At 37.7% G+C, this 24130-nt stretch overlaps 1 protein-coding gene across 1 annotated transcript in view; it reads right to left on the reverse strand.

The window, feature by feature from the left end:
* The window catches only part of LOC136297491 (probable acyl-CoA dehydrogenase 6), an 81731-nt gene that overhangs the window by 21902 nt on the left and 35699 nt on the right, over window positions 1-24130 (reverse strand). Inside the window, exons 3-4 of the mRNA XM_066197437.1 lie at window positions 8655-8784; window positions 3929-4035 (exon numbers count right to left, since the gene is read on the reverse strand). Coding sequence (XP_066053534.1) covers window positions 3929-4035; window positions 8655-8784 — 237 coding nt within the window. The remainder of the gene's footprint in view (window positions 1-3928; window positions 4036-8654; window positions 8785-24130) is intronic.

Here is a 24130-nt window from a genome sequence, read left to right on the forward strand (position 1 = left end):
CCTCTTACACAGCATGCTCTGAGGAACCCTTCTAGCAAAGAGCACAAGGCATCACCAGAGGTGAATGACACAGCTGGTGCCATATAAGCAGCCAGGGCTGGCCACATCACTGTTCCAATCACACGTACTTGAGCCTCAATTTTCTTCTCCACTGCACTTGAGTCCAGCCATGCATCTAAATAGATTTGACTGAAGGTAAGGTTGGCTTCAACTTTTAAGGTCAGTATTACAGTCAAAGATAGGCAGCACACATCCTTAAAGTAAAATATGAAGAACATATATCTGAAATTTACATCATCAGCACAGGAAAAAAACCTCCAAAACTTTAAAGAAATACCTTCAAGTCTAACTAAATGAATAATCACTTCAAAAACCAGGAAATGACTTGCAGGAAATGAACAAGATTAGTCATGAAAGAAAGCTACAATTTGGAGATCAGAAGATAAGTACTGCACCAGGTTGAACTAAGTTAAACCTTGCAGATGAAAACCAAAAAAATCAAAGAAGATTGTGGTGACAAACAAAACTGTTTCAGCCACAGAAATGAAAAGAGGATGGGAAAAAAAGAGGGATATAGAAGATACTTCAAAAAAAGAAATATTTCACAGGAGATAGAGGCAGATTCAAAATATGGTTTACAAAGCAAAACACCTACAAGAAAGACTGCACAGAAACTGAAATTAGTGAAAACAGAGGTTGCTGGGTTTGGCAATCTGCACAGCCTCAAAATACATTTGGAAAGAAAAGAGAATTCAATTTACCCATGGCATCTTATTTAAATCCAACCTGATTTATTATGAAATTGGATTTTCTAGAGAAAAATCCTCTTGGACCCAAGCAAATGAAATACTAGGTAACTATGAGTTAAAATTTGAAAAGATAAGAATTAGGACAAAAGTGGATGTGTGCATAAGGAGCTTGGCAAAGCTTGCTTTAGGTTGCATTAAAAGAGGAAGATCTGATGCACAGGGAGAGTACTCGTTAAGCCCTTCCTTGTATATCAGCCTCTGGACAAAACTTACTGAATATTTTCATTAATGATCTTTAAAAGGATAGGCATACACTAATTAAATTTGTCTGTGACACAAACTTGAGAGACATCACAACACAGTCAACTGAAGTGGCCCAGCAAGAAAGGAATTCAACATGGCAAGTACCAGTACTCAGACACAAAGTAGTAAAAGTGGTTGCTAAATCTTGCAATGTTTCAATAGCAAACTGGTAATGAAGATGATCCACAGTTAATCACAGAATTCACAAGTCTGCAAGCTGTTGTGCACCTTCATGTATTGGAGAGTAATACTTCTACTAGGGCTGGAAACATGTTTGTGCCATTCTAGACACTATGTGAAATTCTGCGGTTTTATGCTCAGAAAAGACAATCTCAATCCAGAAAAGCAAAAAGGCTGGGCTCCACTGAGACAAAATGGAGCAAGGTATTTTTGTTAAAGAGTTAGACATGAACACTTTTACTAGTTGCAGATACCTGGACATGAAGAAAGAGGACAAGTTTTCCATTATGTGTTCTTACTTATCCCCACAGACTATATTCTATAAATTGTGGAATCAAAGCGAGATAGAACGAGACAATATCATTCAAACTGACACAAATGTTTATGCTTTGTAGTACCAGAATCCTGAAATGAAAGATACTTTCTGTACCATCTGTACTGTTCTGTTTTTCTTCTCAAGACAACTCTGTCCTAGTTTTGGTGCACAGAGTCTCTACTATGGACAATACAGAACAACTACATTTGAAAGCAGACAGATGTTCCTTCAAACTGACATGAATTTTGTATTAGACTAATATACACAGTCTTTTTTGCTCTGTTAAATCCTAAATAAATTAGTTTGAGGTACATTTCAGTTCCCATGTAAACACTGTTTTTATCTTCTGTGTTCATACCATCTTCAGTACTTTTGGAACTGCAGGAAAAAATGTTAGAGATACCTTACTCTGTGTCACTCTTACTCCATGTCTGTTTAAAATACACTGGCTCACATGGCAGAAGTACATCCCCAAGCTTCACGTGTGAACAGTTGCTATGTCCCTTCACTTCTCTTAGGGAGACAAACATCCCAATAGCACGAGCAACACAAGTGCAGTTTCACACAGCTCAGTCTACTTTACAGCTGGGCCATCTGGAGATGGTGCAAAATGTTGCAACTCAGAACACAGGCTATTGTTGCTCATACCTAAGTTGTCCATTTAATTACCCTTCAGAAGCACTGTAAGCTAGATTTGGCATTTATATCAAGGAGAAAATCTTCCAGGACAAGGGAAGAAGTATTTGCATTTCATCCTGCAGTGTGTCTCCAAGCTGCAGCAAAAGTTCATTAGATAATTCACTTTTCAAATTGGTTTTTAACTGCATTAATCTAAGTGTATCATACCCCTTTAACTAGATGATAAACAAGATGCTGCTGAAGGAATATTTATGTTAGTTATTATCTGGAACCCTGCATCAAAAAAATTAAATTCCTATTTAGAATTTTCTGATAATCATCTAATTAAACTAGAGAGATTTATTAAAATAAATGATGTTGTATTTCTTACATTAGCAAAATTCAAATTTATAATTACTTTAATAAATAATTAAGTACTATTATAGGATTTATTATTTACATCTTAATAATATTTAAATTATAGCAATCATTAAGGTTAGTCTAATTTAAAATTAATATTTTGTGTTTACTATTTATAATTAAGTATTATTAATAAGTCATATTTAATAAACAAGTCTACAAAAATTATGGCATTTTTCTTATAAAAAATTCAATTAGCCCAGAAAGGGAAACAGCAATAAATTTTGCAGAAAGATTTAGTCCTATTATTTCATTATCCACATAATTGTTCTTGAATTCTACCTGCTGCACTTTTGCTCCAGCACTGAATGTTTATCTCTTTGCCTTGAAAAAACAACGGGAGTTTGGTCATGGAGATGGATATGGGACCCCTCAGATAAAAAATGTCTGTCATACTTGGCAAGTTTGTCTGCAGGGAGATCTCAGTAATTTGTAAGAACACAGCGTGTTCAACTTAGCCGTACTCTGTCCAACAACTAAACGTCTAAAAGTGGCCACTTATTGTTCCCTTTTCAGTGAAGTCCACGATTCATCATCAAAGGAGACATCTTTTCTTTTCCTACTGTATCTGTTTTGATTTAATTCTTCAAATTTTCTACTGCCTTAGGCACTTCAGAATAATAGTTTCATTTGCCCTAGTTTCTAAACATATTCTTGCACTAAACCAAGAAAAACAGTTCCATGCAAAGTAACTAAACCATAAAGGTAATAGATTTGACATTGCAAATTCTTCAATAGCAATCACCGGTTGAGAGATTTTTTGCTTCACAGGAATAACAGGAGGGGCTGAGGTGAGGTAAGGATGAACAAGAGGAAATCATTGTGAAAGTGATGCCATCATTTTCAGAACATAGTGGCTCTGCAGTTTTTCCCAGTCAGTGGAGAGCTCTTTGTCAAGGCAGCCCAAGTTCTAGGACAGCTGAACAGGTTATGTTCCCTCTCATGTACATCTCGGGTTGCAAGACTAACGGTGGCTGTGCAGCTGGTGAGGTGCTGGAGTGCTCCTGCCAGTGGAGCCAGGACAGAGCAGGACACTACAAGAGAACTGCAGCCAGCATAAAAACTGCATTAATCTGTTGTGCTCAGCCTACACAAGGTTACTCCATTGATTCACCTGACAAGTATGTTAAAATTGATTGCTTTTGGATGCATGAGAAGTATGTGTTATGTTCCTGGAATGTTACTTTTTGCCCTCACCACATCAGACTTTCCTTCCTTTTGTTTCTTACAAAGGAGGGGGTAAAGTGAAGGGTCAGGAAAAACAGATTCTTTCCATTAAAACATCAGGCTGTCTAAAACTGGCTGTTTGCTCGTTTTAGGTTAACTTACTAGGTTAACTTACTTGCAACATCTGACCCAGCCCCAGGTTCACTGACTCCCAAGCAAGCCACAAAATCACCAGCTATAGTTGGTACGAGGAACTGTTTTTTCAACTCTTGAGAACCAAACCTGCAACAATATAATGAAAAAGATAGGATATTAAAACCTCATGAAGGTAAATTTATTCAGAAGTTAGTTACAAGTTTCGTTCTACACAAAGAGTGATCAATTTTCCTATGATCAGGTAAAAGCTGTCCCAGAGCCAAAACATACACTAGAAACTCTCCAAAGCTGTGATTCAGATTCTTCACCAGAAGCGCAGTCACAATCATTTCAAAGAAGTTTTAAAAAGTATTCAGGCATCTTACTCCCAAAGAAACGTGTGGTCTAGAACCCAAAATCTATCTTTATGACTGTTACTTTAAAAGTTCCAGATCTAAATAAACATAACTCCTGAGGATTCCCCTCAATGCTCCTGCACCACTCTGCAGCCAGCCACGATGGAGGATCTGCGCTCTGTTTATCTTCTGACTTTTGCCAGGCTTTAGTGGTGACTGAAAAGTTTTGACATGTGATGGCCACCATCTGCAAATATCTGTATTTAAATTATTTATATTTCACATCTGCACTTAAATCACACAGTGAAATCCATTAATGCTTCTTTTCAGCTGTTCTTTTATGTCTACAAAAATAAAAAGGGAAACAGCAAACTGTTGATGGTATTTTAACACAAAAATTTCACTTCCCTGTGTTTAAGTTCAGTTGAGAGGCACATGCTATTTTCCCACTGTTTAGAAGATTGTATCCATCCAAAATATGCTACATCTCGTTTCATGCTTGTTTTTGTCCTCCTTAACAGTCACTGATTTTTTCTTGCAGTGTAAATGGTGAGGTCACAGTCCAGTTCTCAAACCTTTCTTGTGTGACTGAAAAATTCCTTGGGTCATGAAATATCTTATGTGTCCAGGAATCCATAAATTTAAGTTCCTCCTCAGCCTCCTCTTTGTTGTGCGGCTTCTCAGGTCATCATCACCACTCACCTCCTTAGGCTCCCTGGGGCCTCCTTCCTTGTCCCAGTACTTCCAAAGGAGTGGTGCCATTCAGGCTAAGACTAAGCCATCCCCTCCAACCAGCTCCGGCACAAAGGACATGGGCCAGCCAGAGAACAGACTGGGATCTGGCAGACACTCCCACTTGGAGTGCACAAGGAGCTCAGTTCCTAGTCCTGTCCCTGCTGAAAATCACAACAGCAATCCCAAATGAATACAAGAAGTAAGTTTGGAGTGCCTACTCCTTCCTCTAGCATACTGGAACAAAGTTCCCATGTCTGTTAAGCATCATACTTTGTTTCTTAATTTTCCATGGAGCATGATCAAGTATGGCTGGCAGCATATTCATTTGACAAAAAAAAAAAAAAAAAAAAAAACAAAAAAAAAAAAAAAAAAAAACAAAAAAAAAAAAAAAAAAAAAAAAAAAACAAAAAAAACACCAAAAAACCAAAAAAAACCCCAAAGAAACAACAACAAACAACAAACCAACAACCCAACCAACAACATGGAAAATCAGATTATGAGAGCAGATAGTGGTGATTTTTGGCAATGCTTTCTGATGCTTGAAACTATGCTAACCTTTAGCATTTCAACAGAGGATTTTCACAGCAAGAACTTTGCTTAGAATAATATTTTTTGTTTGATGTCTTTCTTTGTTTTGAGTTCCAGAAAACAGGTCAGTTCTTTCCAAAATGTGGTTATAGAAGATAATATTTTCCAATCAGAAAAAAGTTGGGCAACACTATCTTCAGAAGATGGTGGGTCTTTGTGCCTTGCAGGAGATAGGTAGCTTCTTGCTCAGCTACTAGATTTTGTGTTAGAAACATGTCACTTCTGTAAAATTCTACCCATCTTAAAGGCATCCCAGAAAAATCTTGGGTTTGTACAAATGCAACACCCACTCTTCCCAGTTTAACACCTCCAGAATTAGAAAACTCTGTTTTCAAGGAGATCATGCTCTGGCTCGCAACAGACTCGACCATATCTGCTTTCTGACTGGGGCCATGCTCCAGAGGATAGTTTCCCTTGTTTTTAACTGTGCAGCCTTAGCATCACTATAAAACATATTTCTATGCATTTGGTATCTATACACACACACAAGTCTACAATGAATCTTGCTGATCCTGTGTAACACAAAAGCCCCAAGTGTGAGATTCTGACACACTGACTTGCATGAAAGTGGCTCATCCTTTCTTGCTCCATACTTTATGACTAACATGGATGGAATGTCAAGAAAACAAAGACAAAAATTCCAGTGAAATACAATCTTGTAATTAGAGGGTAAAAGAAAAGTAAAACCATGGCAAAACACAGCTGTAACACTTCTGTGATTCACACAGTTCTGTTCATATGTTCTGTCAGCTACAGCTTCTCTCCTTTACAGCAAACAATAAATCAGATAGTAAAAATAACTTTTTTGATATTAATTCCCAGCTATGCTGTTAACAAGGGTGGAGAAAGAATCAGTGATGACATAGAAAAACACTCTCTTCCCACTAAATAATCATCATTATCCTTACTATTTGCCTATAAACAACAGAAAAAAAAAGTAAAGTTCACTGCCTATGCTGAGATCAGCAGCTCTAAACTGAACTGGTATCACTACAGATGTGACACCCTACAAGTTTGTCTATAAGCTCTGGGAAATGCATATCATTCACTGCCTCAGCTAGGAGCTGCTTTCTCCACTCTATTTGTAAGCAAGCAAGGGAAGTATTATATCTGAATGCATTTGAAAGACCTCGCAGAAAACCATCAAAGGTCAGATAACTGCTGACAAAGCATTTTGCATTTAGTTCTTAAATTTAGAAAGTCCTCCTGCTTCACTTAGGGGATTCTGCTAATTACAGGAATCACATTCATGGAGCTAATTTGTAGGTACACTCATTTTGTGCTGGATGAATGCTGAACAAAGCCTAAAGTTGTGAAAGCCAACGAAGAGCTACAGTCTTTTTAGGGGTTGATGGTTGATTCCCACATTATTGTTTGATTTGTGCAATAACGCACAGTCAAGATGCAAAACGTGACTTATCTCTACGAGCATGTTTAGAATCCCCCACAGTACAAAGATACTTTTAAAGAAACCATCCAGGACATGGGTGCATTCAAATCCATGATCCAGGACAAGCACTTGGCCCTCCCACTACACAGCATGAGGTAAAGATGCACACAGGCAAAACTTCTTGTAGCAACCAACTTTCTCTTTTCATTCCCAAGTTTCACTTTTACATGTGTTTGGGGGGCACTGTACTTTATAAATAGCCAGTGGAATTGGCTCAGCAGTGGAGCAAAAAGTCAATAATGCCGATAGAAATTCAATTAAAGATTTCATCCAGTTAACAAAATTTCACTCTTATTTTTCAAGAACTTCCCCTGTAGGATTTCACTAGCACAAATACGTATAACTTCACTGTTTTACCACAGCAGAACAGAGTAACAGAAAGCCAAAAAACTGCAATAAAACAAAATTCCATTTTCTTTTACCCACAGATCTTCTTTAAACCCCTGAATAAAAGGCTGTCATAGGGGCAAGGTAGTACTATCTGAAGTCTTTTAAAATACTATTCTGATTCTCAGTTGGACTATAGCTAAGCCAGTGTTACAACAGAGATACTGAACTCCATGCATTTAGCAAACTTTTGGTGCATTGCACGAAGGAGAAGAAAACTTTAAGAACAATTTTTTGTAGATGAGACCTCCGAAGTCACACATACAGCAGGATAAGCAGATGTCAAGGGAATAGTTTATATTCCAGACTCTACAGTAGATTTACAGGCATTTTCATTCAGAATGGGAAAAAAGTCAACAACCCCCTGAAAATTTACAAAAATTCCCTAAAATGTTCTTCTGAGTAAAACTTCCCTTCTTGTATATCTGCTTTGTGCAGAAAAATTTCCAGTTTCAACATAATTATTAGAATTTAATTCCCAGACTCATCTTCCAGAATTTTAGGTGTGTCCATATTCCAGGGGCAAACTGCTGGATCAGCCAGTTTCCCCACTCTAGTTTTAGGAACTGCTGTTATGACACAGAATGTCTGCAAAACTACTATATGAAGAAGTTGGTAACTGTCAATTTTATTGAGGGTGGAAAAACCCCAACAAATCAAATTAAGAAAATGCAGGAGCCTGAATGATAGTAAGTGATTAAAAGAGGAACACTGACATAGCTGATGAGAAAAAGAAAAATGATTAATTGTCGAGAATGGGCATATTTTGGAAGCATGATATATGAACCAAAAGTTTAGGACTGACACCTTGCAAAGCTGGAAGAAGAGCAAGTAAATTATAAAGCAGAATTAGACTTATCCTAATCATTACAACTAAATGCATTCTTAGTATTACTGCACTGGGATATAAAAAAAAAAAAGACAAATATGGACAAATTGGATTCTGGAATATTTCTTTTTTTTAATTGGTTGTGGCACCCAAATTTTGTGTTTGTAAATATATCATCTACTACTCAACAAGGTTTATGTTTTAACATATAATTATTATAACTCTAGCATTAAAAAAAAAGGAAAAAAAAAAAAAAGAAAAAGTATTTTCTCCCCTAAAGCAAACTGTCTAAGAGAAGCAGAGAGTAGGTTCTTTCCTCAGGCATTACTGTATAGCAACTAGACAGTGAATCTGCACAGTATTGGTTTTCTCTACTCATGAAAATTGGGTTTTAGGCTAAACCAAAATTTCTGAAAATTACCTTGTAAGAGCAGGTGTAGCCATGCCAGCCTGCACTCCAATAGCCATAGTAATACCTCCACAACGGATATTTCCCAGCTCTTCTGCCACTGCAATATTATAGGAGAAGTCCAAACCCATGCCGCCATATTCTGAGGAGAAAAAACCAAATCTATGATTCTCATATTCTAGAGTGACATAAGGAACAAGAAAAACAACGAGAAAAAAAGATGTTGCTACTGCAAGGACTTGCCAACTGCAATTTAACTGCTAATTTTTAAGTATTTGACAATAACCCGCTTCCCCTTCACAAAACCAATACCACATTATTTTCTACAATATTGAGAATTGAATTGAGAATGACATCTGCTCTAATTATCTATGTGCACATCAGGTCACCTCTGAATATCCTAAGTAGCCTCATTACTTTTACTGAAAACAGCAGGAAGAAGTGACATGCTGTTGAAAATGATACCAGAAGGCAAAATTATTCTTTCCAACAACAAGGCCACATGAAAAAATCACACCACAAGGTAATAAGTGCTTTCATTTCCCCATGATAACACCTGACACCCACTCTCATCACACAATGTGGTCATTTTTCTCAGACACAGCAGTCAAGTCAGCACGGAGCATGACCACATGCAGGTCATGTTGCTATTCTAAATTGCTGTTGCAGCTTGAAATTCATGTTAGACACAACTACAGTACTGAATATGTTTATTCCATACCCTGGCACCTGGTCCCTGCAGTGATTTAAGCACTCTGTGTGCACAGGGAGCTGACAACCTGGGGTTCTGGCCTGGTGCCAGCACAGCCCATTGCTCCCCCTCTCCCCTCCCGCCCCCCCAATCCAATCTGCAAACTCAATTAAAGAAGAAATTATTCTTACCCTCATTCCCATGCCCAGTGCTGATAAACCCACTACACAGTGAAGCACAGAAAAAGGCTACATTGCTATGATGGATGAGGTAATTTTTAGCTGTATTAAATGGCTTATAATCCAAAGGAAATATGGAGAGAAAGTGAACGTTAAGGTTACTACTTGACGTCATTAGTTGACTGAGCAGCCTTGATTAGATAATGTTGCCTCTTTTTTATTTTTTTTAAGTTCCTTTGAAGACCACTTAAGAAAATTTCAAATTAATGGATAGAAACCCTAACCCCTCACACTCACAATAAGGGGCAGATGACCCTCTTCTATTTTCGCTTGCTGACCTCAAACACTGAGCACACCCCTCCATTGACCTGCTCTGAAGCTTTCAAAAAACACCATTAAATAAAGGTCAAAACACCACAGTGCATATAAACATGGGGCTTTGCATGCTATCATCTGTTTCCTAAACCCACAGAAACTGTCTTTGTGCATCCTTTCTTAGCTGAAAAGAAAACACAATAGGAAACACTAAGCATAAAGTTTGGTTTCCAAAAAACATTTCTCCTTAGGTCATACTGAAAAGTCTAGACCATCAGAATCAAAAACCAGTTACTTTCCAAAACTTTTCCTTGAAAAGAATGTTTCTTAAAAATATACACAGAATTAAAGTTCCTACTGGGAGCTTAAGCAGTACAATGAAACAACAGCAATATGGAAATGTGTTTAACAGAACAGATAATCTAATTTTCTTGCCTTTACACAGCCCCCATCAATAAAAAAATGCTCTGAGGAGCAGTAAGGAATGTATGCGCACATAAAGGAACGACTATTTAAAGATATCTGGCATGAGAGAGATTTTGCTAATCTGGTATGGATTAACAGATTTAATTAGATTTCTTATTTTAAATTAGTCATTACTTTTATTGCCAAACTACTGTTATTACCGATTTTATCTTTAGTTTTGTCTACCAGACATTTGTATTCCCATCTTTCACTTAAATTTCACAGATCAAAACCTTAGTTTCTTGATTTATCCAAAGTAACTTCCCAGGAGGAATGTTATGCAGAAAACTGACCCAAAGAAGGGCTACTTTATCCAAGTATACAGATTAGAGACATTTTTTGTCCACATGACAGACTTTTCTTGCTCTCATTTGAGATAAATTAATAAGCAGTACATTTTAAAAACAAAATACTGCAAAAGGCCAACTTTTAGAGGGATAACAATGAAAGAATTTCTGACCAAAGGGAGAAAAGGAGCAGAATGAAGCTTTGGGAGATGGAGGTGGAGAGGGAAGCCCTGCCAGGCAAAGAGATGATAAAATCCCAAGATTTTATAATCTGGGGATAGATAACAACCACAACAAGACACAACCACAGATTCAGGCAGGAAGGGCAGAAGCAAATGGTAAAATCATTAATCAGACCACACCTAAGCTTTCATCAGTTCTGTTCCAGGAGCCCAGAAGCTAAAGTTTCATGGAGAAATGTGATTTGACGGACAGTGATAGGAAATGTCTTTTTGAGCCCCGAATACTTGATCAAAGTGGAGATTGATTTGCCAGTGCAGTCTGTGCTGTTACACCCCTGATATTCAGGTAACTTAGACCATGGCTAAGCACAGTTGTGTCCAATCTCTTTGGAGAACCGGCCTTCCACACTGAGCCAGGCTGCCAGTGCTGTCATACACAGCATTACCAGGCAATGCTGGCTACAAGCACCAAATAAATTCCTAGTGGAACCCACTGCAAGCATTCCAGCCAGCAATTTTGGAGCTGGTCGGAGCCCATTTCCATGCATGCCACGGGACTCAGCCCTTAATCTGAGACAAAACCACCAAGCCATTTTTATTTCCATCTGCTTCCATAATGACGGCAAAAGTTTTATGGAATTAATGTTCAATTTTTATTTGGAACAGAACTTACGCTTTGTGGAATAACTCTCATTTGCAAAAAAAGGCAATATATTGGTGGTAGTAGGTTTGTATATGCCAGTCTCAACAACAAACACCACTTCCTAGAAGTATCTGTACTATGATGTAATGCTAATAGGTCAATTAAATTTTAATTCAGAAGAGCAAAACACCATGCCTAACAAAGAAGTGAATATCTTGGTGAATTTTTTTGTGAAGAATACATAATGAAAGAAACCAAATCAATTCCAGATCTGACAACTTTATAAAACATACAAACAAACACACAGATAAAAACTCAAAAATAAACAGCAAAAAACCCACACCAAAAAAATTCCACATCAAGAATAACAAATTATATTTAAATATTCACATGTAAAACATTTCTGGGGTAAATATTTCATTTTACTTTAAAATGAGATGAGGGACCTTTGGCTACATTGTTTGTAGAGATTGAAGAGAACTGTTTGGCTACATTACCATTACCATTTTTAATTTGCAAGAAAATTAAAAGAACAAAGCACAAAGTAGATTAAACTAGGCAGAAAGTCTAATGCACTATTGCTTGTATAATTGAAAAGAGGTAGAAAGAGGCAACTCAGCTATATTCAAATTGTTACAGTTTTGATGATAATAGCAAAACTTCCAGCTGTTAAAAAGCCTAATACAATATCTTATCCATTGTCGTATTTCAGATTCTATTACAAAGCAATTAAAATATAAGCCCCAAAGCAGAGAGCACAGGAACAAATGAATAAATAATGATTCTGCACTGCAGCCCATGGGCAGGACCCAAGCTGCAGGAAGGAAAAAGTGTGAGGAAGAAGGAATAGCAGAGAGGATGTGCTATGGACTGACTACAACTTCCCACCCACACCCTGCTGTGCCATTTGGGGTGGAGATGAGTCAGGAATGAAGAAATGAAGCTGAACTTGGGAAGACGGGATGGTAGAACATCTTGTTTTAATTTGCCTTTGCTTCTCACTACACAAATCTACTTTAATTGGCAGGAAATCAAAATAATTTTCCCTCAGCCAAGTCTGCTTTTTACTGTGATGGTAACTGGTGACCAGTCTCCCTCACTTTTCTCAACAGCCAGGCCTTGGCACTGTATTTTCTCCCCTGTCCTGTTGAAGAGGGGGAGTGAGATAGCGGCTGGCCAAGGTGAAACCACCACACCATGATCAGTATATTAACCTATTCCTTTAAACTGGCTCTCTGCTTTTCTACTAATCACCACCACCACATTATTTTAATATTACCAACCCACAAAAGCTCCTGACTTTATACAGACCTGCCAAATTTTTACATGTAATGTTTACAGAACCTGGAAGTGGATTAGGGATCCAAAAGAACACAGGGAACCTTAAAAAACATTGTTTTTAAAAGATGCAAGTGTACATTCTACTAAATCTGACAATTTAGGGTATCAGGAGTTTTATATATGAATATAGGGCAAACAGCACAGATGATGCCCAAAACTACAAACAAAGGAGCAAGACATGATCTCCAGTTGCAACAAACAGACACAGAACACTGCTGAGAAGATCAGTTGGAAAAACAAAGGCAGAGAAAGCCTATGAAAAAGGACTCATAGAGGCAAATGAGAAGCTGAAGTCTTCCATATAATCATTCACTTTTGTGAAGACCAGAGCATTTCTTGCCACTTGTTCAAGATCCCTGTTCAAATATCACTCTGTTCCATGATGAGACAGGCTTGAAGTCTCCAGCCAAAATTTTTTAAGAGTCTACAAGTGTCTCTATTTGGAATTTGCTTCTGAACTTAATCTAGTAGCTGTTAGTGGGAGTGACAATATCTGTGGTGAAAAGGGTCTGTAAGTGAACTGAAACAAGGTGAAACAGGTGGTCCTTAGAGTTTTTTAAGAAAGTAAGTGAGCCTGGATAAAGGAATGATGAAACATAATGCAGTTCTGTATCCAGAACTCCATTTTAAATGCTTGTATATTTTATCTTGTTTGTTTACATAGTTTCCAAAGTTTCACAGAAGTGTATCTATACCAAAGAAAATCACTCAGTATTATTTCTACTATTGGCATCTACCTCAGTGCAAAAAAACCCCCAAATATGTGCTCTCATGTCTAGTGACTAGAAAGACAAAGCATGAATCAAATCCCAGTTTCAAGATAGGTCTAAGAGACTACTATATTTGACATTAGGATGACAAAGCTAATTGCCAGTTTTCTTTGCAGCCTACAATTTTAAATCAACAGAAGCAAAATTCAAGTGTTCAAACCATATTCACCTGTCATAAATACGGTTCAAGAATTTCAACTCCAGAGAAGTACAAAGAGCCTTGAAGCTACATAACTGCAAACGTCATCAGGTAGGACAGTACAGAAATCCATACCATAATTCCTTTCCCCTGATTTATACTGAAGGAATTTAAAGAATTACCAAGGATGTACTCTCTGTCTTGTTCAGTTTCCCATAAACCCATTCTGAAAAGCTGAGACTGATGAAGTTCAGAAAACACCTCCTGCCTTCTTGGTTATTTGCTTCTGGCTGGGTGTAGAGAAAAAGCCCTCTCATTAAGTGTGACAGAAACACTGTGAGTCCACTTTAGTCTTCTCGAGATTATGACATATGTATTTTTGGGCTAGTTTTTTTTCTCCAGATCAATTCACAAACAAATCAACCAAAAAACAAACAAAAAAACAACACAGAAAAAACCTCCAGACACAAATAAACCCTTGTAACAGATGCAAAGTTCCTTTTAACAGATTACCTTAGTAAGAGACACCAAAATCCCTCAATTTGAATGAAATTTTGTCCCAAACCAGGAAAAATTATAGTGCTTCATGATTTTGTTTGGTCGATCCTAGAAAGATCGCAGTCACCTTCAGTACTTGCTCTCTCACAGATAATACTTCATCCAAAAATTTCAAGACAGGTAAGGACTTACTCTGCTAACCAAACTTTTAGTATCACTCATGGGCCAGTAGCCCTTGGAAAAGGAAAAATATGGACTGGTTTCTCATTACTTTTCAAGCACTCATGGTTAGCAGCACAAGTACAATCCCAAGAGCAATTAACAAAGCAAAATGTGTGTTCCTGCAAAACTCATTCTGTATTCTGTATTATTCTGTACTGTATTCTGTATTCTGTTCCTTCTTGCTACAGAAGTCATCACAGTTGACATCACAAAAACTAAATTTACTGAGGCAAATACGGTGATTGTGTCTGTCTAGGACTGTTTTAGATTAAGACAGATCTACACTGTAAAATCAAGGAGAAACTTCTCACATAGTGTAAGGATAAAAACTCTCCTACAACACAACCACAAAATACCACAGAGGAACTTGGCAGTGCCTGCCACTGAGCAGATAAATGCACCACACATACCTGGCCCCAGCTAAGGACAGCATGGACACATTTAAAAAGGGTTCAAGGCTGTAGAGGACACTTTTAAAAGCCAGAGCAGTATATTCCAAATCACCAAGTTGCCAACACTGGCATTTGATACCCTCTGATTTCTAAAACATCCCTCAGAAATTTGTAGGTTTTCTTCATTTTCTAAGTGGTTATGCAGAATCACCCAGTGACATTGAGTTAGTAATCACATGTGCATAAAACTTCAAACTCAGAAGGTTATCAAAGCTCTAAAACAATCTCACACAAAGTCCCAAAATTGTGTACAAACGATGCTATAGGGAAGGAAAAGCTAAGCTGCCCAGTACAATAGAATAAAATTTCCACATGGCAACATAAGAAACATTAGCAACGTAAAAGATGCAGTAGCCAAAAAAGAAAGGAGGAAAAAGAAGATCCAAATTGTACACAGCCCCAGGACCACATATTGCATCAGCTCCAAGTCAGAGAAAAACTTTAAGCAATTGCTGGTCACACACTCCTCAGTAGTCTTTTGCCTGGACTTTTAAATGGAAGTTATTTGCTCCCCACTCAACTCTGATCCAACCTCTGTTCCAAAGAAATTGGAATGTAATCGAAATAGTTAGACCACCTTACAGCTTTTTCTTTAAGGTTAAAGAGCACAGATCTCAATTACTGTACGTTTGAAAACGTCAGTCAAACTAAATGCCACAGCATATAGAAAGTGAAATAAACACCAAACACACAGAAAAATGAAGAAGTATAGAGGAAATGAAATGAACACCAAACACATAGAAAAACAAAGTCAGGAAGTATAATAAAGGAAATGAATGGAACACCAAACACATAGAAAAACAAAGTCAAGAAGTATAAAGGCTGAATATCACCCTTCCTGAGCTTCAATGGAAAAGTCATGTTACTTCTCATTGGACCTCTCTTTGGGCAAGCTCATAAACAAATCATAGAATGCATTTCAAGGATATCACCTTTGCAACCTGCCTGCTGCTTGAGATCAGTCAACCAGCAACAACTGCCAACCTCCTTATGTACATCAAACACACCATTGCTGCCAGCTCGTGCACAATCACCTGCTCTAAGCTTTGCTTGTGGATGCTCGAGTGAATTCTCTGAGTCAGACATATGGAGCAGTGAATGCTGCTTCTCTCCAGCTTAAAGGTGGTCACCCTTCTGATGATCAAGCCATCACTGCATGAAATCCGCCAACACTGTGCGTGTCCCCTGCAGTCCTCCTGACACAACTGTAAGTCAGCCCTCAGAGGCACCAAAATCCCTCATCAGCATCTGTCAGCCCCATGTAAAATGTGCTCTCCCTCCCAAGAAAATGTCTGAACAGCTGCTCAGCTATCTTAAACATATTTGTTCATGCTGAACAGATAATAATTAATCCCACAGCTGTACAAGGATGAAGCAGGTACGTCACCTTTATGTGCTGCTGGTGCTTCTGCTCAGAACTTGTCCTTTTGCATGAACTGCCACAAACTCCTAGAAAGTTTACATTACTCTGGATCACGGCAGATTTTCTTCCAGTTGGATCTTAAGTGTGAATGCACAAACAGATATTATAAGGAATGTACAGTAATGTACAGATATTTGACCATCCATAGGTCAACAAGGAAAGAAAATGGGAATTGACTTATCAATTTAACCAACAGAGATATCCCAAAGAATGTACCTCAGTTTAAGCACATCAGAGAGAAGAGATGAGTAACAGGACTGAACACAAGAATGTACACTTTCAAGGAATTATTAAAGGCTGGGTAAAAAGGAGTCACTGTACTCAGTTTTGTAGTACTCTATGAGCAAAAAGTAGACTTAATGCTTTCATTTCTTGAAGGCATCCAATCACTTTCATTTCTTTAAGGTATCAGGATACACAGTCAATATTAAAAACATCATTCTGTTTCTTCTGAGTTCCAAATAAGTAAATAATTAAACTGAGGAGCAATACTAATGATTTAAGGATTACGGATTTTTTACATTTGCTACTTATTAAAATTTCTATGCTAAGATTTAATACAAAGGCTAAATATTTATCACCTGAAAGCTATGCTTAGTTTTCTTCCCTACAAGATCTTTTATTCCAGTCCAAGCTAATAAATAGCTTGTTGGAAATTCACATTTGCCTGACATAAAAAACTTTAGACACTTAACTCGATATGACACACCCAAAGACATAAATTTTACTAGATCACATTTTCCAAAAAATCCAATCTACAAATGGAATTATAAATTGAGAATTGAAATTTGGGGCATGGGGGGAGAAACTTAAAAAATGTTAATTTTCAATAACTTTAAAGAAAAAAGAATTTTAGCATGTGTGCAGTGAATAAGGACATGCTCTGAGCTAGCCTGGCCAGCACAGGGGTTTTAGCTCAGTAGCACCAAACTTGAAACAGAAATGCACTGCAGGAAGTTTCCAGAGGAACTTCTGATCACCACAGACCTAAAGGACTAAATGAATTTCCAGTGGTTAACTCCTTAAGTCCTTGAGATGTTGGCTTAGATACTGAGAAAAATGTTAACATGCCATCCTAGAATGCCTGCCACATTGCAGGTCAACATAGACCCAGCACAGCCACAGACAACAGATTATTAAAGAGCCATATATCAAGTAATGCTGCAGCTGGAAGCATACCCCTCTGTCATTAGGTAATTTCCTTGTTTATAAACTCCCTTCAGCTGGCAACATCTGCATCTGCACACAGATGCAACCTTCAGGGCGAGCAGGGCTGGGACCACCAGTTCCACAGCCCCTTGTCTGGCAGCCCCCAACCACTCACCCTGTGGGACAGCCCATCGTGATGCTGGGGATCTCCAGAGGTTTCAGTTCCCAAGTACAGCAGAAACCAAAGGAGGCCATGCTCTGTATTTGTGACTGTTGAGAAACCTGACTGATTTTGAAATTGCTTTCTGTTAGCAAAAGTGAAACAACAAAAGAGTATTTCTAGGTCTGAGCAGTGGATTGTGGTGAGCTCTTTGAGACAAAACCCAAACTCGCAGTTTTCCAGGAAAGCCAATGGGTTTGATCTCAAAACAAACTTGAAATTAAAAAAAAAAAAAAAAAAAAATGAATACTTTTATAACATTATATTGTATGCTTCTGTCAGGTGACTTTTTTTTTTTTTTTTTTAAAGACACACAAAGGAAAGATCACAATAAAAACCACTTCTGGGGTAAAAATGAAAGCATTTTTGCAATGCCAGAAAAACGCCTTTCCCATAATTTTCTCCAACAAAGTCAATATTTCAGTAAAACTGATACATTTCCATGCTTTCTCTATTCTTGATAATTTTAATGGAGAAAAAAAATTCATTGACAACTTTTATTTGGGTTAAGGAGTGTGGATAAACGTTTTAAAGTATATTCTAGAAGGGAAAATATCTGGTTCAGTTCTCAATTTTGCCTATGATTCTGTGCATCCTTGTCCTTAAGATTCATCAGCCAGACCCTATAATGAAACAGATTATTCCTCTCTGTTTGTAGAAGAGCTGACACAACAGGATTCTAATCTGAACTGCAACCTCTAGTGTGAAATATGCTACACTGCTATTTTTATTTATGCTGACATTGGAGTGTGTGCCTTGTATGCGCTACTGGCCAAAAACGAAAGGATTTTCAGTATAGTGCAAGCACACAGCAAATAAAATTCTCCATTCAAGATAATTTTCTTCAAAAGAACCTTCTACTCAGAGGTTTATATTATTTCTATAAGCATTTCATCACCCAGTGTTGTCTCCTCCAAGAAATTATTATTGATCAGAATTATCTTTTTCTTCTTACAAATTTGGTTCTGAAATCAGTAACAAATCAGCTTGCAAACTGATAAAAAGCAGTTTGTTCCAAGGGAGAATAACAGCACCCTGCTTCAGACCAGACAAAATTATAATACAGCTTGCAATCAAAAACACATCAAACTGCCTAATGAGATCCATAACATACCTAGAGAATAACCTGGGGAAAAAAGGGTACAATGACATGGCTTAAAGCTATCTGTAGAAGACTGAGATGAGTTCAGAAAAATAACAAAACTTCCTCCCCAGAATATCCCTGTCACCTTCCTTGATTCCCAATCCCACCTGAATTATAATTAATGATCCTAAGAATTCATGCACTGAGTAGTATAAGTACCCTTTTACTATACAGTTCAGGTGTAATTTTTTACAACAGAAATAGAAAACAGATTTAGCCATAGCAAATTAAAGTCTACAGCAAGGATGCATTTGCACCACTTGCTATTCAACACTTAAAACTGAAGTCAGACCTCTCCTGGTTGTGAATATTATCTCTTATTTACAGACCATTCAGGAACCCAAGAAGGGTTCACTACTCATCTCAGGAATTTACTTTTTCATAAGTAGCTTTACAACAAATTTTATTTCAAATTCTTGTTCTCAAAATATCACTCTAGAGTTATATAGCAATAAATGTGTTTTTCAGGGCAATAATATGTTGAATATGTGGTCACATAGTAAATTTGTAAAGGAACTAAATTTCATTGCATTCTCCAAAAAATTTTAAAAGTCAAATTATAGTAAATCCACACATGTATTGTATTGTTGTGGGATGTCCCTGAAACTGAATTGAAAATATTTATATTTTAAAATAAAAGAAGCAAAACAATATTTATTGAGGGAAAAAAACCCCCACCTTCTTCACAGAAATTCCAAAATGATTCCAGGAGATATTCAAAAAATAATCTTAGAAGTATTGCCAAATACCCGAATTATTATGTTCATGGCTCAATAATCTAGCCAATAACACACCGTCCTTTCAAATTAAAACAAACAAACAAAACAAAAACAAAAATAAAAAAACCAAAAAACCCACAAACAAAACCAGAAAAACACTAAAACCCACCAACCAAGGAGGCTGGAGTCCCCTCCACCTTCCACCTCCTAAGGACACAGCCTTACCAGAGTCATCATGCTTCCCCTATCTTTCCCACACATCTACATGTAGACAAAAAGTGGGGATGATGGTGAATCATGATTTTAAAGGGTTAAGATTTTAGCCAAGGGTTAGAAGCAATTTATATTGATTTGGATGCAAGTTAGAGAAACAAAGGATAAGTTTAATGATTGTTAGATGTTTGAGTTAGAGCTAAATGATGCATTGCTTGCTATTATGTGCTTGTTTTAGTTTTGTTTATAGAAGGAAATGAAATAGATGGACCATCATAATAACAAATTGAAACCAACGAAACCATGACCAGCACCTGGACTCAATGCTGATCAGTCACGAAGCAGGGGATATTGGATCGTGCCAAAAGGTCATGAAGGCCTGCCAACAGCAAGGTAGAAAGGTCATTGTCATGAAGACTTTCCTGACTTCATCCTTCAAGACCACTGACCCAATTCAAGACCACGGACCCAATTTAAGAGAAGAACTGGGCACACATGAAGGACTAATAGCCTCATTTTAATACAAAGTGGGAGTGGGGGGTGCTGGGGTTATGCATATGTATAGTATGTAGGACTTTGGGAAATAAATAGCGGGCAAAGTGCCTTGTGATTCATGGGCACGACTCTAGGAGGTGACTCCCATGCTGCCTGACATCGCAATATAACATACCACTTTCTAACTTTAACTAATTAGAGAGTCTTTGTCCATAATATCAGTTTTTCACGATTCAGTGGGGGAGGGAAAAGTAGCCTTTTCATGCAGGAAAAAGCTTTTGTCAAAACTACATATTACTACTAATTTTTTAAATTGGTCTTGTATGATGGAATTTCCATTAGATGCATCTAATTGCTAAGAATTTTTAAAGCACTTGCAACCATCCATCAGATACCAGGTGTTTATTGCAGTGTTGTGTGTACTGTGTCTAAATGAATAACTGAAACATCTGAAATTAAAAAAAAAATCCCATGCAATTTATTGGCAAGTAGTGTAAGAATCTCCAGAAACAGAACACACAATTAGAAAATTATTTTAATATATTAAGGCGCTTTTTTTAATTGTTTTGATGTCATGTTTTTGAGTTACATAACTTTGCATCTCATTAGAGGCACTATTTTAGAAGGATACTCAATAGTCACAAACTATTTGCCTAATTTTCACATGCATCCATCTATCACAGCAGGTTGCTGTGGCCAAGAGACCCCAGTGGGCAGCATGGGCCTGTAAGAAAGGGAACTGAAGAGGATTTTATTACCATAGGCACCTTTTATCACAGTTAGACATCTCACTGTGCAGCCACTCTAAGTAAGAGTGCTGATGAATGCTTTGTTTCGTGTGGTCTCCTGGACATTTTTGTTCAGAGAGAGAAGTATTTTCCACCACCTCCTTGTTAATCTTACATAACATCTCCAAAGAGCTTGCTGATAAGCTTTCCAGTATTTCAGAGGCAGTCCAAAGAGGTGCTGGGCTAAATTTGTTTCCTCATTTACAGGCAGCACATGACACAGGAGGGCTGGGATGGCAAGGATCATCCTGGTGACACACAAAGCCCATTGCTGCTGGACCATTGGAGCTCACCTGCAGCTGACACACTGTGGGCTTTCCATGTTGCACAGCAAAGGCAGCAGGTGTGCAGATGTCTGCCCTGGAATGGTTCTGGCTTAAAATGCATTTCCAGCACACATCTTGTATCTCAAAGGCATGCAAAAATGTAGCATGGTCTACATCTCTGAGTACCCTCAGTCTGGTGGAGACACCAACCCCACACTGACTCAGACTGTCTTTATAAACTGCCCAAGAGCCAGGTCAGCTGCTCAAGGGTGTGAAGCAGCTTGTTCGTCAATGTTAGCACGATCAAAGTGCAGAGCTAGATGCTGAAGAAACAAAGTGATAGATAAGCATCTGTAATGTGATCCCTTCTGAAGCTTCTGCAATGTCTCAGACAAAATTATAATAAATGTACTACAACTTACAAGCTTCATGATGCTGAGCATACTGCACATCCTTTCAGCACTGCATTATTACAACCCTTTTTCTCCTTAAGAACTACAACTATTTGCTAACTCGTTATGATTAATCCAGTGCACAGCATCTCTCAGCATCAGGTAGTCCCAAACTGAGTGATTCTGGCAACATCAAATTAACGGTGAGGAAAGCAGCAGTGACTGTGCCTCCAGCTACATCATTATACAGAACCAAAAAGAATAAGAAAGCCCACACCAAAGATATCAATTTATGCTCAACTCTCACCCTACGGTTAGAATAGTTGTAGAAAGGACAAATACATTGTTTATTGAATACTGAAAACTAAATTAGCAAGAAGGTTTAAGACCATGCTATACATCATTGAAACAATGAAAACTTACATGAACAATTCCTCACTTGTAAAGCTGTAATTATCTTTCCATAAAAAATAATCCAACCAACCAACCAACAACAACAACAAAAAAGGGAAGGGGAAGTGAGATAAGTTTTTCTGTCTGGAAAAGACCACCATATTTTCTAGGCTACAGCCTCATCACTCCAAATCAGGTGACATAAAACAAGTAAAACATGAATTAATGCCTATGTCCTGTCTCAAAAAACCCCAAAAAACTCCAATGCAGAAGCAAAAGAAAAAAAGAGCTTATTTATTTTGCTCTCATTTATGCAAACATGGTATAACCAATGATTGAGCTTCTGTTTTTCTTACACCACCAAGTGTCAAGAAAGAATTTTTTCCTGTTTGAAATCCATCTCACCTTGTGGCTAATCCTGTTTTCTAAGTTTTGGAGTAGCACTGATAAAGTATGGACTGAGACCAATTAACTAAAGCAAGACATGAAAAATGCAGCAAATACAAATCCACCTAAATAGCATGCTAGAAGACAGACCTTAGCAATTACATTTTCAAACCAAACCATGTCACTATTCTCTGCATTTTAAGAAGGTTTACTTGAAAGACTAGACACATATTCCTGTTGCACATTTTTTTCTTACATGTTAGAAGTATTGCCATGGAAAGGAACAAAAAGAAAACCACAAAAGAAACCCCAACCTTTTACCATTTTAGGGAAATTGCTGTTTGAAAGCTCTGCTGCTGCAGACTGAGGTCACCCACACTAATGTTTTACCACTGGAAAATGTCTTCCACTTGCAGCTTAATTACAATTCACTCTGTGAGATTTGGCTTGCTCTTGACTTTGTGTTGGAGTGGTTAGTGCTGCTGGAGTTCTGTTTAATCTTGCCCTGCAGTTGAAAAGATGTGTGCAGCCTGTCAGCTTCCAGAAAACTTTAGGCTAAAACTTGAAGCAAAAGAGAACTACCAAGATTTACTGTGTTAGAACAAAGAGGTATAAGAAACCAGTTACTCTTATTTGAAGATGAATATGCTCGAGCAATCAAACAACAAACCTCGATATGATTTTTGTTTGTTTTTGGTCTCTCAGTGTACTCTTTCATGCCAACTTTCCAGAGCTAAGATGTGTCTTCAGACAAATCCCATTCTCTGGTTTGTGTTTTCCATCCTAACCTGGGGTGAAAGTGCTCCCTAATTCTTCCTCAATGAAAGGTCTTTATCACTGTAAATGAAGCTTTGGGCACTGTGCTTCACTCAGTCCTGTTTCTTATGCTAATGAAGATTTATCTTCTTTATCCCACATTCAGGATGTTATTGGAATATCTTAGCAAGATGAGTGGGCATTATTGACCTGATTGTTTTGTTGACTACAAACACAGAGAAAATGGAAGAATCCAAACCAAATTCATACAGATTTTACAGTTGGATCAGGAGACCTCTTTGTTTAGCCTGCCAGCAATGGAGAATGTGCTGCAAGAAGGTTATATAAAAACTAATCATATTGGAATTTAATTATTCCTAATGTTTCCCTGTTGACTCACTTTATTTCTTTTTCAATCTGACCTCTAGCTAAGTTTCTCAACTGCTGTCAACAACAGCCACAGTGCTGTCCTCTGCCAATTGCTAAGGAAAAAGCCCTCAGCTCTCCACACTGCCTTGCTGCCTCCCCATTTCTTGACGGTCAGATTTCACTTAGAGATAGAAGGCACTACCTGCTATCAGGTCTTTCCTGCTACAGAAAAGAGAGGCCAAACAGTTGTACTTCTTATCTTTCGTTTACCCATTCATCTACCTTCATTTTCTTATCTCCTAGCATAAGCACAGAAGCATTTTATATGTCGTCAAAATAAATGGCCAGTGAGGCAATAAAGCCCTGGTATTGTACTATGAACTAAGCTTACTACTTATTAAAAAGATGAATTTTTTTCCCCTTAATGATGACAGCAGGATTTACAAAACTAGTAAAAGACATCGAGCAGGATGGTGTGGAAGGACAAAGTAATTTAGAAATAGTGCATTGCCTGCAATTTGTGATGTTTTTGGTCTCTATGAAAAGGCAGATGCTGCAGGATAACTAAAACAAGTATAATGAGTAATTCT

The sequence above is a fragment of the Chamaea fasciata genome, unplaced genomic scaffold (assembly GCF_029207755.1).
Source record: "Chamaea fasciata isolate MVZ Bird 193981 ecotype frontalis unplaced genomic scaffold, bChaFas1.0.hap1 SCAF_1, whole genome shotgun sequence".
Lineage (NCBI taxonomy): Eukaryota > Metazoa > Chordata > Aves > Passeriformes > Sylviidae > Chamaea > Chamaea fasciata.